This window comes from Nuphar pumila, chromosome 7 (assembly GCF_984573655.1).
Source record: "Nuphar pumila chromosome 7, dmNupPumi1.hap1.1, whole genome shotgun sequence".
Taxonomy (NCBI): Eukaryota; Viridiplantae; Streptophyta; class Magnoliopsida; order Nymphaeales; family Nymphaeaceae; genus Nuphar; species Nuphar pumila.
In genome coordinates, this window is record NC_143255.1 from 99,577,189 (window position 1) to 99,593,979 (window position 16,791).

General features: G+C 37.9%; 1 protein-coding gene across 1 annotated transcript in view; it reads left to right on the forward strand.

The window, feature by feature from the left end:
- Positions 1-16,791, forward strand: part of LOC149832616 (protein GRIP-like) — a 174,143-nt gene that overhangs the window by 148,430 nt on the left and 8,922 nt on the right. The window contains exons 15-16 of the mRNA XM_090014605.1: positions 11,591-11,618; positions 11,744-11,802. Of these exons, the coding sequence (XP_089870731.1) occupies positions 11,591-11,618; positions 11,744-11,802 (87 nt within the window). The remainder of the gene's footprint in view (positions 1-11,590; positions 11,619-11,743; positions 11,803-16,791) is intronic.

Here is a 16,791-nt window from a genome sequence, read left to right on the forward strand (position 1 = left end):
TTTTAATTACTGTTGCCTGAGGATACACCAAACGGGTACAAACCCCGATGTCAAGTTAGGTTCCAAGGGTAGCTTAACACACAATTTGTATTTTATTACTGAGTTTCAAACTTAGCCCTCGACCGAATCACCTTCGAAACATTAGATCTCCACATCTACTATCGGGGACACAAGGGACACCCATGCCCACAAGTGTCACTTTCTTGGTACAAAAAACAACAGCTGTGTCAAAACACACCACCCCTAGGTAAAGTGACAGACTCTCCTTAAAACCGTGGCCAGGAGAAGTAACCTCAATATCGGGTTCAGGGGACCAAATTAAGCACACGGAGTTTTGTATCCTCACAGTCTCCCCAAGACCGGATCTCTAAGATCCCCATTCTCCAGATGGGTGATCCCAGAAGGTATATTACACTGTGTTTTATTATTACCTTTTATTAAAAATCAATTTCTTAAGTTTTGAAACACCATTTGCAAAAATAAGGATAAGAGCTCACATCTATCTTGCGAGAGCCATCACAGGACTCCGGCCCGTGGAAACATGTAGAACAGTGCAATAAAACGAAATATTAGAAAAAAAACATGATCTTTGCAATGCATTGAAATGAATAAAGAAAAGCAATCCCATAGGTCTGGCTTATCAAGCCCTCGACGATTCATTTCGATCATCGATGCACCATATGCATAAACCATGACATGTTATATGTGAAGTAAACCACTACCTATTTTCATCATATGCACACCTGCTTGTAGATGCACGTTTTCTTAAAAGAAACATCAATGTGTGTTTATTCTCAAGTATGTGCGATTATCACTGCATTACTTCTGTTTTAACATGTTACATACATACCAACACAAAATTCCTATCACACTCCACCTGACTGGCAAAAAATGAAATTTTTTATTAAGTGCAAGCCTACCCCTTTCGCACAATCTGGTCAAGTACACGCAACTGATGAAATACCCACTCTTAACACGTGTTTATATGTCATTGAAGAACCAGGGTTTCGCTTCAGCATGAGACTTCCACCCCGTCGGCTGGGGTCCCAAACAGATTTAGCTGACTCCAGTCAGCTGGATCAGGTATGTCAACCCTGGGCTAAACCTCCAAGCTGAATGACTGAGCCAACCCAGTCGGTTGGGGCCTGACAGCACCAGCACTGGCCCAGCCCAGGCCTGTGCATGCTGTCAAGGCTAGACAACCTCCATGCCATCGCTGTATACTTGAAATTTCAAGGAGACCAACACCCATTTATATATATATATATATATATATATATATATATATATATATAACATGATTCACTATAATTTCTTTTCCTTTTTCTTTGTTAAACAGCCCAGCAAACCCATAGTTAAATATTTTATTTTATATTATAAAAATATATATATATATATATATATATTTTTTTTTTTTCTTATCTAAAACACCCAGCCCAGCCGACCCTGTCGGCTGGGTCTGACAGCATATACACAGGCCCAGTTTGGGCCTGTGTATGCTGTCAGGAAAACCACAATATACTCAGACAGAAATAAAATCATATTGATATTTTGTTTTAAGATTTTTTTTTTCAATGGCAGAAAATCACAGGCCAGCACCCAGCTGACTGGGTCAGCTGGGCCTGCCGTGGTTCGGCCCAAAAGAGCACAACACATCGAAACAATATATTATCAAACATTTTTTTTTTTTTGAAAAGAGTAAGTCCAGCCCAGCCGACCCTGTCGGCTGGGTCCAACAACATATACACAGGCCCAGTTTGGGCCTGTGTATGCTGTCAGAAACAACAGCACCAGTGTCAACGCAGACACTTGGTGAATACATATTATTATCTATATATATATATATATATATATATTGTTAAAAAACAATGAAAATACAGAATATGTAAATGGGTATCAGTGGAAAATCATGGATCCACTGCTCCTCCATGGATTTCCATCAAAAGATGCATGGAAATCCAATCTCCACCCGATTTCTCATTCGTTTCAAGAAGGGGTACCCGTACCTTTATAGGAAAATACGAATAGGGGTTGCGGAAGGCGCTAGGGCTGAGTTGCGTTGCCTTCACTCTTCTTCTTCTGCCTCCTCCACTCCCCCTTTCTTTCTCCCTATGTCACATGGGTGCGGGTGCGGGTGCGGGTGCGACACGGGTGCGGCACAATTTTAAAATTTTTGGACATGGGGACTCGGCAAAAAATATATATATATATATATATATATATATATATATATATATATATATAATTTTATTTTATTTTTAAAATGCCACAGGTGTCTGTGCAGTCACAGACTGTGACTGTGCACAGGCACAGCACTGTGCACAGTGCACACTGCAAAGACTGTGCACTGTGCACAGTCACAGTGCCTTTTTTATATATATATTTTTTAAATAAAAAATATAAAAAATTAGTTTTTTAGAGACATTTTTGGACTCGGTCAAAGTTGACCGAGTCCAAAATGTGGACGGACTCGGCCTGGACTCGTTGACCGAGTCCGACTCGGCGTTGACCGAGTCCGACTCGGCGTTGACCGAGTCCGGGCCGAGTCCGAAGCCGCACCCGAGTCCGCACCCGTGTCGGGGCGTGTCGACTCGGGTGCGGCACCTCCTTAGCCGAGTCCGTGTGACATAGCTTTCTCCCCTTTCTCTTCTCTCCTTTCCTGTTTCTCCCTTTTTTTTCTAAAGCTAAAGGAGGGATAAGGGCTATCGTGCCCCCCCCCCCCCCTCTTCTCTTAAATAGGCTGGAAAGTCTCTGGAGAGAGTTTCCAGAATTTTGGACTCCTATCCCTTTTTCTTTTTGACTTTTGACCCCTTTTAATTAGGGAAGAGGGTTAACCCTAAACCCTCTTAACCCAATCCCGAAATTAATAAAATTTAATAAACTAATAAATTTATTTTTTTGAATTTACTTATTCTTAATTATTCAAAGGCTTCCAAAATTGGTCATGTTGACCATGGAGACTTTTTATATGATGTAAACCTCAATTTAAAACTCTGGCTGAATTTAAAGCCATAAAAATGTTGGGCTTGGATTTGGATCCAAGATCCAAACCCATACTCATACAAAAATTTGGATTAAGACTTGGATCAAGTCCAGATTTTATAGGACCTAACTAGGACCCAAATCCACAAAAATTTGGATCCTAGGCCTTGGATGAAATCCGATCCAATTTCGGATCCGTTTCAACAAACTGCTAAAATTTTAGAAAAACGCGATTTCCAGGCCAACCAGAACTTGAATTTGGAAAAGTAAATTACCTTTGTGCTCAGAATATCGAGGTGCATCCAATGATATATTACATGAATATCAAATTCCGAATTTCGCCCTAAAATAACCCGAATTTCGCTTGAATTTCGCTTGAATTTAAAAGTCGAAATTAAAACTCTTTACCACATTCCGATTGGCTCGCCTCGACCTTGTCGATGAAACCTGGGTCAAACCCAAACTCTAAGACAACGGTCTCGCAATCGAGCCTCAAACGATTTTCTTACCAGACAGCCAAATTTCGGAATTTTCATGAATTGACTAAGATCCGAAAATACGTGATCTTACATCCCTACCCCCTTAAAAGAATTTCGTCCTCGAAATTAGAACGTACCAAATAAAAGAGGGTAGTGTTGATGCATATCTGCCTCAGGCTCCCAAGTGCATTCATCTAGCCCATCATGTTGCCTACACACCTTCACGAACGGAATCGTCCTACTGCGTAGCACCTTTTCTTGACGTTCCACAATCTCTATCTGCTTCTCGTCGTAGTTAAGTCAGGTTGTACCTCGATCGCCTCATAGTGAATCACGTGTGAGGGGTCAGGTACGTACTTTATCAACATCGAGACATGAAAAACATCGTGAATTTGCGAAAATTGAGGAGGAAGTGCTACCCGATATGCAGTCTCTCCAACACGTCCTAGGACTTCGAAGGGTACAACATACCTAGGACTCAACTTTCCTTTCTTTCCAAACTGAAAGACCAAAAAGAAGAGCCACTCTGTCCACCAATGAAGCTGTCAAACACTCAAGTGTGACTCTCGGGCCCTTCCAGTAGCTGTCGACTTCACTGATCACTTGTTTCTGCGAAAAACCAATAAAGTAGGATGTCAGAATCGAAATCCTGAGCACAGCTACTTCTTAATGAAACAAGTGAGATAAATGGTTAAGATAAGACATCATGCCACAATTGAGAGAAATACATATAAGACAATTTATAGCATTTAGGAATTTATTCATGCAACAATCATAAATGTTAAGCATGTGAAGACAGTAAAGCAGTAACAAGTAATAAAACTTCAGCATGCAACAAGAAATAAACATTTCACAGTCACCATCATGTATTGATTGAGTGAACCATTAAAGTATGCATGATCTAATGCATAACAAGAAAATGCATGATTTTTGTGCAGTGCATGAATCCTTTTATTATCTTTCATTTAAGTCTTTTGTTTCCATATGCATGCCCTATTAAATGCATACAACTTTAAGTTTCTCTTTTTAATTACCGTTGCCCGCGGATACACCAAACGGGTACAAACCCTGAGGTCAACTTAGGTTCCAAGGGTAGCTTAGCACACAATTTGTATTTTATTACTGGGTTCCAAACTTAGCCCTCGACCGAATCACCTTCGAAACATTAGATCTCCACATCTACTATCGGGGACACAAGGGACACCCCATGCCCACAAGTGTCACTTTCTTGGTACAAAAAACAACAGCTGTGTCAAAACACACCACCCCTAGGTAAAGTGGCAGACTCTCCTTAAAACCGTGGCCAGGAGAAGTAACCTCAATATCGGGTTCAGGGGACTAAATTAAGCACAGGGAGTTTTGTATCCTCACAGTCTCGCCAAGACCGGATCTCTAAGATCCCCATTCTCCAGATGGGTGATCCCAGAAGGTATATTACACTGTTTTGTTATTACCTTTTATTAAAAATCAATTCCTTAAGTTTTGAAACACCATATGCAAAAATAAGGATAAGAGATCACATCTATCTTGCGAGAGCCATCACAAGGCTCCGGCCCGTGGAAACATGTAGAACAGTGCAATAAAACGAAATATTAGAAAAAAAACATGATCTTTGCAATGCATTGAAATGAATAAAGAAAAACAATCCCATAGCTCGGGCTTATCAAGCCCTCGACGATTCATTTCGATCATCGATGCACCATATGCATAAACCATGACATGTTATATGTGAAGTAAACCACTACCTATTTTCATCATGTACACACTTGCTTGTAGATGCACGTTTTCTTAAAAGAAACATCAATGTGTGTTTATTCTCAAGTATGTGCAATTATCACTGCATTACTTCTGTTTTAACATGTTACATACATACCAACACAAAATTCCTATCACACTCCACCTGACTGGCAAAAGATGAAATTTTTTATTAAGTGCAAGCCTACCCCTTTCGCACAATCTGGTCTAGTACACGCAACTGATGAAATACCCACTCTTAACACGTGTTTATATGTCATTGAAGAACCAGGGTTTCGCTTCAGCATGAGACTTCCACCCCGTCGGCTGGGGTTCCAAACAAATTTAGCTGACTCCAGTCAGCTGGATCAGGTATGTCAACCCTGGGCTAAACCTCCAGGCTGAATGACTGAGCCAACCCAGTCGGCTGGGGCCTGACAGCACCAGCACTGGCCCAGCCCAGGCCTGACAGCACCAGCACTGGCACGAGAGTTTCCAGAATTTTGCACTCCTATCCCTTTTTCTTTTTGACTTTTGACCCCTTTTAATTAGGGAAGAGGGTTAACCCTAAACCCTCTTAACCCAATCCCGAAATTAATAAAATTTAATAAACTAATAAATGTATTTTTTTGAATTTACTTATTCTTAATTATTCAAAGGCTTCCAAAATTGGTCATGTTGACCATGGAGACTTTTTATATGATGTAAACCTCAATTTAAAGCTCTGGCTGAATTTAAAGCCATAAAAATGTTGGGCTTGGATTTGGATCCAAGATCCAAACCCATACTCATACAAAAATTTGGATTAAGACTTGGATCAAATCCAGATTTTATAGGACCTAACTAGGACCCAAATCCACAAAAATTTGGATCCTAGGCCTTGGATGAAATCCGATCTAATTTCGGATCCGTTTCAACAAACTGCTAAAATTTTAGAAAAATGCAATTTCCGGGCCAACCAGAACTCGAATTTGGAAAAGTAAAATACCTTTGCGCTCAGAATATCGAGGCACATCCAATGATATATTACATGAATATCAAATTCCGAATTTCGCCCGAAAATAACCCGAATTTCGGTTGAATTTAAAAGTTGAAATTAAAACTCTTTACCACGTTCCGATTGGCTCGCCTCGACCTTGTCGATGAAACCTGGGTCAAACCCAAACTCTAAGACAACGGTCTCGGAATCGAGCATCAAACGATTTTCTTACCAGACTTAGCCAAATTTCGGAATTTTCATGAATTGACTAAGATCCGAAAACACGTGATCTTACACCTAGAGGTTAGGTATTCCTTGAATACCCCTATGACTGAACAATATAACAACTATGCACAGTTGGGTGTAAAATGACAAAAATGCCACCGCAACAGCGTGTAAATGTCTGATATGACACTCAACATATATCTGCATTGGTAATTCTCCTACATCATAGAGTGTCATTTAGATACGTGTGTGGGTATTGGTTTGGTGGGTACGGCACACACATACACATTATATTTATGTATATAGGGTTTATCTAACATTAAACTAGTTGTATTTAACATTAAATGCATTCAACTTTTTAAAATGATTAAAATGCCCTTTAAAGTAATGACATTTAAAATGCATGGTTATTTTTTGGGGTAAAAAAAGTAACTTTGATTTTGCATATCTAAATTTGTAAAGTTCACTTTTTACTTTTTTGAAAAACGTGTTTGGCTTGTGATTTTTCTCTAAATTCAAAAGACACCTATGTCACCTGGGTACGAGTAAGGGTGCAGGTACGGGTACAAAGGGTACGACAGAGAAATTCCAAAAAATGTGGGTACGAGGATACTGCTATATATATATATCACATAAATACAAAATAAATTCAGATAAACTGAATATAATCTAAATATATATGATATATCTAAAATATATATTATATATTGAAAATATAGAGTTATAAACTGAAAATATAATTATAAATTAAATACAAACTTGTATGTACAGAAGGTAAAATGGGGATATGCGTGTCGACACATGGATACTTCTGTCGACACAGGGATACACGTGTCGACACAGGTACGAAAGGCAAAATGAAGTGTCTGGGTACTATAGAAAGACACATAATGCCCAAAAAATAACCAAACCATGCATTTTAAAAAATGCCATTACTTTTAAGGTTATTTTAGTCATTTTAATAAGTTGAATGCATTTAATATTAAATAAAACTGCTTTAATGTTAGATAAACCCATATATATACATGTGTTTTAGATCGAATCAATTTGATGAGAAACCTTAATTTCTATTTTAACAAGTTTTGGTGCAATCATTGGTTCTCGATCACTCTAATTATGCATCTAGACATGAAAAATGCTTAATCTAATACATGTTTTCTACTAAGCTGTAAAAATTACATCTATAATTTCAGATTAAGCAGACACCCAAATTTATGTGTGTTGTACATAAAACTCTTAATCTAAAGTCTAAAGCAATAGAACATTAATATCATCTAAAGTGCAAGCTCTTAAACTACAATTCTAAATCACTATAATTAGAACATCAAATAATAAAAGTATGTTGAAATTGAAATGTAACACAATCTTTAAAATAATGCATGTGAATATAAAACAGTAATCAAGATCATATATGGAAATAGGATAACGTTAATGATATAATGGACCCTAGTTTGACTGTGTCCATGAAATATCTTGGGATGTTCGAGTGTTGTGTCATGTCGACACATGATACACATGCTAATCAAGTGCCTATTTGACATAGATTTGGAGATGTAAGCTTACACTAAGGGAGGGAAATGTTGTTATGTCAAGCCCTCCCACTTCCCTAGATGAAGAATTCTCTCAAGAATTGGGTTCTGATAGGGCATACCGATGAAGAAATACAAGAAAGTACTCTTAATTATTCTGTTGATTTATACTGTCTGTTACTCGTAATAGAAAGAAGAGATTTCTATACTTCACATCCAATTTGTCATTTTGTTTTCTATAATTGAACTTCTATAGCTTGTAAAATTTTTGCAAACTCTGAGTCCAATCTTATTCCTATGAATATGGAAGAAGCAATGAGACACTCTAATTGGAGAGAAGCTATACTAACTGACATGGAATTGCTCTAGAAGAATAACACTGGAGAAATTTTCTCTTTGTCTACAAAAAGAAAATTAGTGGAGTTTAAGTGGATGTATACACTAAATTTAAGACAGATAGCTCTAGTAAGAGATACAACCTTACAAGGCACAGTAATTAAAGGCTATAGTCAAGAATTTGGTATTGCCTACTCACATCTATACGGGTTCTCATAAGCTTGGTTGCTTACAGAGGAGACATCTCCATCAATTAGATGCAGAAAGTGCTTTTCTACTTGGAATTTAAATTTGTAAATCTACAAGTCTTTTCCCCTAGGATTCATCTCATCAAGTGAGGAAGGGATAATATGCAAGACTGAAAAAGGTTATTTATGGGTTAAAGCAATCCAAGAGCTTGGCTTGAAAATTTCAGAATAGCCGTAATTTTATTTTGGTATAAAAGGAGTACAAGTAGCCGTACACATTTTGTGAAGAAGGAAAAAATGTCTATATTAATCACCTATGTTGATATTTTTGGTTATAGGTGATGATGAAGAGAAAATATCAAAGTTGAAGAATAATCTTCATAAAGTCTTTGGCATCAAAGATCTAGGATAATTGCAATATTTTCTGAGCATAGAGGTCCTTACATCAAGAAGCATTCCTTGTATGACAAAGCAAATGCATATTGGATTTGTTAGAGGTAAATAGATATGCGAAGTCATAAGAGGATAAAGAGCTCAATTGAACTGCTTTATGAATGTTACCACTCTTACATGCATTATTCCTCTCATCTGGAGATATTTCAAGTAAAATCTTTGGCAGGAAATTCGGTACACTAATCATGGTCACTTCAATAATGAGGTATGCACCAGAGTTGGAAGCAGGAGCAGGAAGTGGGAAGCAAGGCACTTTCAAAATGTTAGGAAGTGGGAAGCATGGGACGACGTAGAAGTGAATAAGGAATCGTCTCGGAAGTGAACCGGAAGCGACCTAGGAAGCGAGGGGGAAGCGAAAAAAGAGAAAAAAAAAACAAAAAAAATGAAAAAAGGGAGAAGCGAGCTTCCCAAAAATGAGAAACGCGCTTCCCAAAACTTTTTTGTGCTTCCCAGCACGTTTCGGAAATGCGATGTTTCACGCTTCCGAAATGCACTTCGGGGAAGTGCGCTTCCCCAGTGTCTTTGGCATTTCTGGTAACTCTGGTATACACTAATGTTGATTGAGCTTTGAAGCATTAGAGGATAGGAAGTCTACATCAGGATATTACACGTTTATGGAAGGAAACCTAATGCCACATAAATATGGCTGCAAATACAGGGATACAGACAAAATGATTGTCTTATAAAGGGACATGATTCGGGAGCCAAAATGGATCATCCGTGTGACATAGGAGGAAACCGATTGTCATGAGAAAACAGAAAACAAGCAGCAATATCTAGGCCAATGCAGAACCAGAATATAGAGCCATGACACATCATTTTTGTGGAGGGTTGTTGCTCAATTAGATGCTTGGAGAGTTGGGAATAGATGTGAAGGTATGTGTTGAATTGTATTGCGACAATAAGGTGGCAATCCAAATTGCTTCTGAGACTGTGTACCAGAAAACCAAGCACATATATATATATATATATATATATATATATATATATATATATATATATATATATATATATATATTAATTGTTAGTCCATAATTGAAAAGGTAAATTATTGCAGATCATTCATGTGCATACTCATTCTCAAGTTGCTGACGTTCTCACAAAAGCAATGGGAAGATTATGACCTGAACAAATCAGGTGCAACCTTGGGGATGACAAATTATCTTCTCTCCAACTTGAGGGAGAATGTTAATGGATATATTTCTCATATTCAGCTTGTACAAGGTTTTTCTTTTTGGCCTGTGTATACTTCACTCTAGCTACATCCCCAGTTCAAGATGTAGTCTTTTTGACATTCAAGAGTCTTTAGGAGTTTGTTTGCTATCATTCATGATGTGTCTGATGTTTCATTGAATGTGCAAGCATCATATCAACTTGTATCATATGGTGTTACCACAAGCTGTACCTGCCTGTTTCACTTTTTTGGCATCTCATTTTTTATGATATGTAGTTCAATATAGGTTATATTGTCTTAATTTTTGCATGCTATGTTATCTTGTCTGGAAACAGTTGTAATTTGTTGATTCTGCCTGTTTTGTCACTTTCATAGAATGACATATTGGTTTATGCAGTAATACAAAATGTGATGGGCGGTGGTAATTGTCCATATATATATATATATATATATATATATATATATATATATCAGTTCTAAATTTCTAATGTGTATACTCTTGTATATACTTAAAGTATACTTATAAATATTTCTCCTTATGTATTAGTAGAAGTATACCTTTTTGTGCATTTGTCTTTTAGATAAGGCATACATAAATTTTACCTATTAGGGAATAAGTATACTTAGTGTGTACTTGTAGGATAGATTAGGATTATTTTGTATTTTTATTTTTGCATTTTTGTTTGGCTGGTCCAACTAACTGTTGCACTAGCCAATGGATTCTTCTAATGGCTAGCTTTTTGGTCTCCTTTTATATATGAGGCTTATCCCTAATTTTGTTTTTGAGAGAGTGATGGGTGTGTGAGTGTGTTTGTACCAAGGTTGCCAGACTAGGATGCGGGACATGATACGGAAAGCGGAAGCTTTTGATATTTAAAACTTTTGATATTTTCCCGATATTTCTTTGAAAAAACAAGTTTTTGAAAACAAAACTCGTGAGAAAAACCTTGCCAAGAAATTGCTAAGAGTGATACTGGTGACTATGGTTTGTATTGAGGACTCACTTGTAAATATTCAAATTATTTATTTTATTCCTTGTTATTGCTTTTGATTATGCATTGTTTTTGTTGTTTTTTGTCTTTGGCCAAATACATTTTGCAAATGCATTTGGCTTTGGTTATTAAAATAATTATTATTTTTAATCTTTCTTTAGTCTTGAATTCCATGCCATTTCATGACAATAATTGCATTTAAGCTTTGCATAGTTTTGCTACAAACCATAGAATATTAGCTTTCTTTGATCATGGTCTTCACAATCTAATTTCAACATTTCCTCTATTGATAGTTCTTGCTTCTGGTGCATTACCTTTTGAACTTACTATTTTTTCATGATTTTCAATTGTTTTTCATGTGATAATTTATTTTTTCTTTTTTTGGTGTCCTGCCTTTCTACCAATTTCTGTACCTGAACTACCTAATGTCTTCCTTTTTGTGGATTTTATTTGAACTTCTTTTATCATCTTTGGTTTGATTCATGTTCTCTTTGTTGATATTAATGTGTTCTATTCCAGGCTGTACACAATGATACACAACGTACAGGTCAGTCTCATTCTGCAAATGCCTGGTTGCTAGCAATAGCACTACTGTATTATGTGCTGAACTATGGTGTATTTATCTGCTCCATTGTTTTGACTATGTACATTAACTCAATGGATGATTGCTAGATCCCATGAAGCAGGAAAATCGATTATCCGATGTAACTTCAGCTGAACAGCAGATTCTGGTGCGTAGTCACAAATTGTTTTTTTTTAATTGCTTCTTCATGTGATGGTTACTCTCGAATTATACATATGCATCGTTTCAAGTTGATCTTGTTAAAAATGAAGTTTTGGGCTGCAGTGATGGGCAAATGCTATTTTGATCCTAGTTTAGGCTAAAACAGATGCAGTTGCTAAGTCAAGTACATAATTTTGTGAATATTATTTTGCCGCCCAGCTCAGTTTTTAAATTTGAACCATATAAACAGAACTAAGTTATTATCTGATGATAATATGCAATTTTCTTATGACCCACTAGCCTTGTAGTAGGTGCAGCCTATAGTCGGACACGGTCCAGAATAGTTATATGTTTGGTTTGGGGATTGTAAGAGACTATGTGGGTCAGAGTCATGGGTAGTAGTAACTTGTATTTGGGTTGGATCTGGAGTATTTGGGTGTATTTTGGATCCAATTTGCATGTATGGATTGGGGGTATAAATACTAGTCAATGTCATGTATTGTGAGCTACATGCTTGATGATGAAATCAAAACTTGGACTTTTTGGAATTTCATTTGAAGGCGTGCTCCTTCCTGTTGACGCCCTGAAAGCAAATGCAGAAACCGAGGCAGATATATATATATATATATATATATATATATATATATATATAGAGAGAGAGAGAGAGAGAGAGACGGCAGTATGAAAAATAGAACTCGTTAAACACATTAGGGCTGCTCTCTATGTTAAATAGAGAGAGGCCAAAAGAATAAATTACCTCTAGGTCCCTTATTAAAAAATAATTCAAATAACCTCCAAACTAAGAAGGTTTAACCTTAAACCACCTATTCTCAACACTCCCTCTCAAGCTGGAGCATAGATATCAATCGTGCTCAGCTTGTCACAACATTTTGAGAAATTTGGTCTAGCAAGGAGTTTTGTAAACATATCTGCAACTTGATCTTCCGACTTTAGATATCTGGTAGTGATATGTCCAGTTTGAACCATATCTCTTACATAGTGGCAATCCACCTCAATGTGCTTCGTTCTCTCATGAAAGACAGGATTGTTCGCTATATATGTTGCAGCCTTGTTATCACACATCATGGTCATAGGAGAGGAAACCTTCACCTGAAGGTCATGAAGAACAGTACGAACCCACATCAATTCTGCAGTTGTTTGGGCCATAGCCCGGTATTCTGATTCTGCACTCGACCTAGAAACCATATTTTGTTTCTTACTTCTCCAAGAAATCAAATTGTCTCCCAGAAACACACAGAATCCTGTGGTAGATTTTCTATCCACTACAGATCCTGCATAGTCAGCATCAGAATAGGCCACTATCTCCAGAGTTCCACCTTTCCTACAATAACTCCTTTCCAGGAGAAGATTTTAGATATCTGAGAATCATAATAGCTGCATTCCAGTGTACCTCAGTCGGTTTGTCCTTAAACTGGCTAACTTTGCTTACTGCTAAAGCAATATCCGGCCTGGTCACAATTACATACAGTAGCTTCCCTACAAGGGAGCGATAGCTTTTGCTATCAATCGGTTTTGACCCTTCTTCAAACAACTGAACTTTATAGTCCATGGGAATATTTGTTGGTTTAGCTCCCAACATTCCCGTTTCCTTTAATAAGTCAAGAACATACTTTCGTTGAGACAACACCATACCTTCACGGCTCCTGACAACTTCTATACCCAGAAAATACCTGAGTGAACCAAGGTCTTTTGTAACAAAGTGTTTTTGAAGATGAGCCTTTGTGGCTTCAATAGCTTTCTCATCATCTCCTGTAAGAATGATGTCATCCACATATACCACCATAACAACTATGCCAGAGCCAGTTTTCTTGATAAATAGTGTATGATCTGTTGCTGACCTATTAAAGCCAAAGCGTGACATCACTTCAAACAACTTTTGAAACCATGCACGAGGACTTTGTTTTAGGCCATAAATCGCCTTTCTCAATCTACACACCTTCTGACACTCCCCCTCAACCTCAAATCCTGGAGGTTGTTGCATGTAAACGGTCTCAGATAGATCCTCATATAGAAATGCATTTTTCACATCTAATTGGTACAAGCTCCAACCATGTTGAACAACTACTGAGAGAACAAGACGAATGGTACCCATCCGTGCAATAGGAGAAAAGGTTTCAAAGAAATCAATACCATATATCTGAGTATACCCCTTTGCTGCTAATCTGGCCTTATACCTTTCAATAGAACCATCAGATTTGTACTTTATTGTATATACCCATTTACATCTAACAATGTCAGCATCTGTTGGGGAATCAACTAGATCCCATGTATGCTGAGATACTAAAGCATCTATTTCTTCTTGCATAGCCAACTTCCAGCGATTATCAAGCTCTGCCTGCTAATAGTTCAGAGTAATAGTTTCAGCAGGACTTCATCTAATTTCCAATTCTGGCATCGGAGACAAAATGAGATATAGGATATAAGGTGCATTGTCGTGTCCCCTTTCGTAGAGCAATAGGCCTGTTATCATCATGAAGATCACTATTGTCAGTAGAACTTACCTCAGGGGAAGAAGAAGATGAAGGCACTTGAGGAGGTGGAGCTCTACGCATATATACCAATGGAGGATTATGAAATTTGGAAGAGGATGAAGTTTGGTTCGGTAATAAGGGCACAAATTCCAAAGGAAAATGAGGTATAGGTAATGGAAAAGACTCAGCTGGATCAACCTGCAGCGGGGAACCGGTACTAGAGTAATATGGAGTGGATTCCAAGAAAGATACATCCGCACTGACATACTCTCGGCGAGAAATAGGATCATAACATCGATATGCCTTTTGATTTTTGGGATAACCTATAAATATGCATTTTGTAGCCTGAGCAGATAATTTATCACGGTCAGGACCAAGTTTGTATACAAAACAAACACATCCAAATATTTTTGGTGAGAAAGAGAAGAGTGGGGCATTAGGTTTTAGGATATGTAATGGAATTTGATCACCCACAGAAGATGAAGGCATGCGGTTGATCAGATAACAAGCAGTGGTAATCGCATCACCCCAATATAATGCAGGAACATTGGATTGAATCATAATGGTCCGGGCAACATCAAGCAGGTGCCGATGTTTTCGCTCAGCCACCCCATTCCTCGTCCACGACCTCGTCCTCTGATATTCTGAATATTTCCACTCCCAAAACCAGATGAGACAACAAGAGCAGATGACTGAGTCACAGGCTGAGATTGTGGAAGAGAGATCGCAAGTCTACTCAGACGATTATATGCCTCAGCAAGAGTAGGTACATCTGATCCAATCAACATTTGAACTTTTGCAACAGAAAATTCTGAGGAGAGACCTGTAAGAAACCGAGCAACCATAGTTTGTTCTTGATGATCCTTTTGCTTCGAGCAACAAAGAGGCCTGTGAGCATTGAGTCTTTCAAACACAGCTTTGACAGAGGCATAATATTGGGCCAAGGTTTGATCTCCCTGCTGCAAATTATATATCTCCTGTTCGACTTGCAGGATATGACTCACATTAGTCTCTTGTGAGTACGTATCTCGAAGATTATCCCACATCTGTTTGGTTGTATGATAGTAAATTAAACCATCGGCAATATGGGGTTCGACACTATTCATGATCCATGACATAACTATGTCATTATCTTCATCCCACGTAACATATTTTCCAATCTTTTCATTAGGTTCATCTTCCAATAAAATATGTTTTCTACGATGTCCAGATACAGACATCATAAAAGTTCTGGACCACCTGGCATAGTTAGTTTCATTCAACCTTACAGAGGAACCATACGAGAAGGGATTTGCAAAAGCCTTATATTCCCCAATATGTTCAGTTTTGGAGTCACATTTCGAAGATTCACCCATACTGATTATGGAATCCTATTTCAGCAAAAAAAAAATCAGACTTACTCACGTGAACAGCAGGTGTTATAACCCCACGTCAGGCAAGTCCACGACTACACAAGTTGTCACACCAGAAATGAAGCCTTGACAGGTGACAAATGTATCCACACAGCAGCAGCAAAAAAAAAAATTCATAAGTCAATGCTACGATATGGCCCAAACAATAGAATCACGTAACATATGTTTCCACACAGCAGCAGTTCTAATTAAGAAACTTGTCACAGGCCAATACTACGACACAGCCTGCTGCTTCCAAAAAAAATTTGCTATTAACATCTGTTTTCGCAACACTCATGCTACGATTGAAAAACTCACGACACAGCAGGAATCACGCCTGCCAATACTACGACACAGCCTGCTGCTTCCAAAAAAAAATTGCTATTAACATTTGTTTTCGCAGCACTCATGCTACGACTGAAAAACTCACGACACAGCAGGAATCACGCCTGCTGATATTCATGTTCTGAAAATGAACAGCCAAATAATATTCGAGAAGAACTCGACACCCAGATTCACAACAAATGACAGCATGTTCTGAAAAGCTGGAAGAAAACATTTCACGACTCAGCAGGGAACTCGGCACCCAGATTCACCACAAATGACAACATGTTATAGCTGGAATAAAAACATTTCACGACTCAGCAGGGAACTCGGCAACTAGATTCACAACCCACGATAACAGGAGCACGCAGAAGCATAGAGATCACGACACCCAGAAACTTTCGATTGGGTTTTTTTTCTCAGCAACCAAAAAAAAACTTTTTATATGCAGATCTTAAGGACACACACTCATCGTGTCAAAGATCTGTCATCACAGAAGAAAAAAAAAGGAGCGACACACCTGTTTCCACCTCTTTCAATTTTATTTGATTTTTTTTTCTGTGTTGTGTAGATCGATCACACTCTCGAGATCTACGGCTCTGATACCATGTTGACACCCTGAAAGCAAATACAGAAACCGAGAGAGAGAGAGAGAGAGAGAGAGAGAGACGACAGTATGAAAAATAGAACTCGTTAAACACATTAGGGCTGCTCTTTATGTTAAATAGAGAGAGGCCAAAAGAATAAATTACCTCTAGGTCCCTTATTAAAAAATAATTCAAATAACCT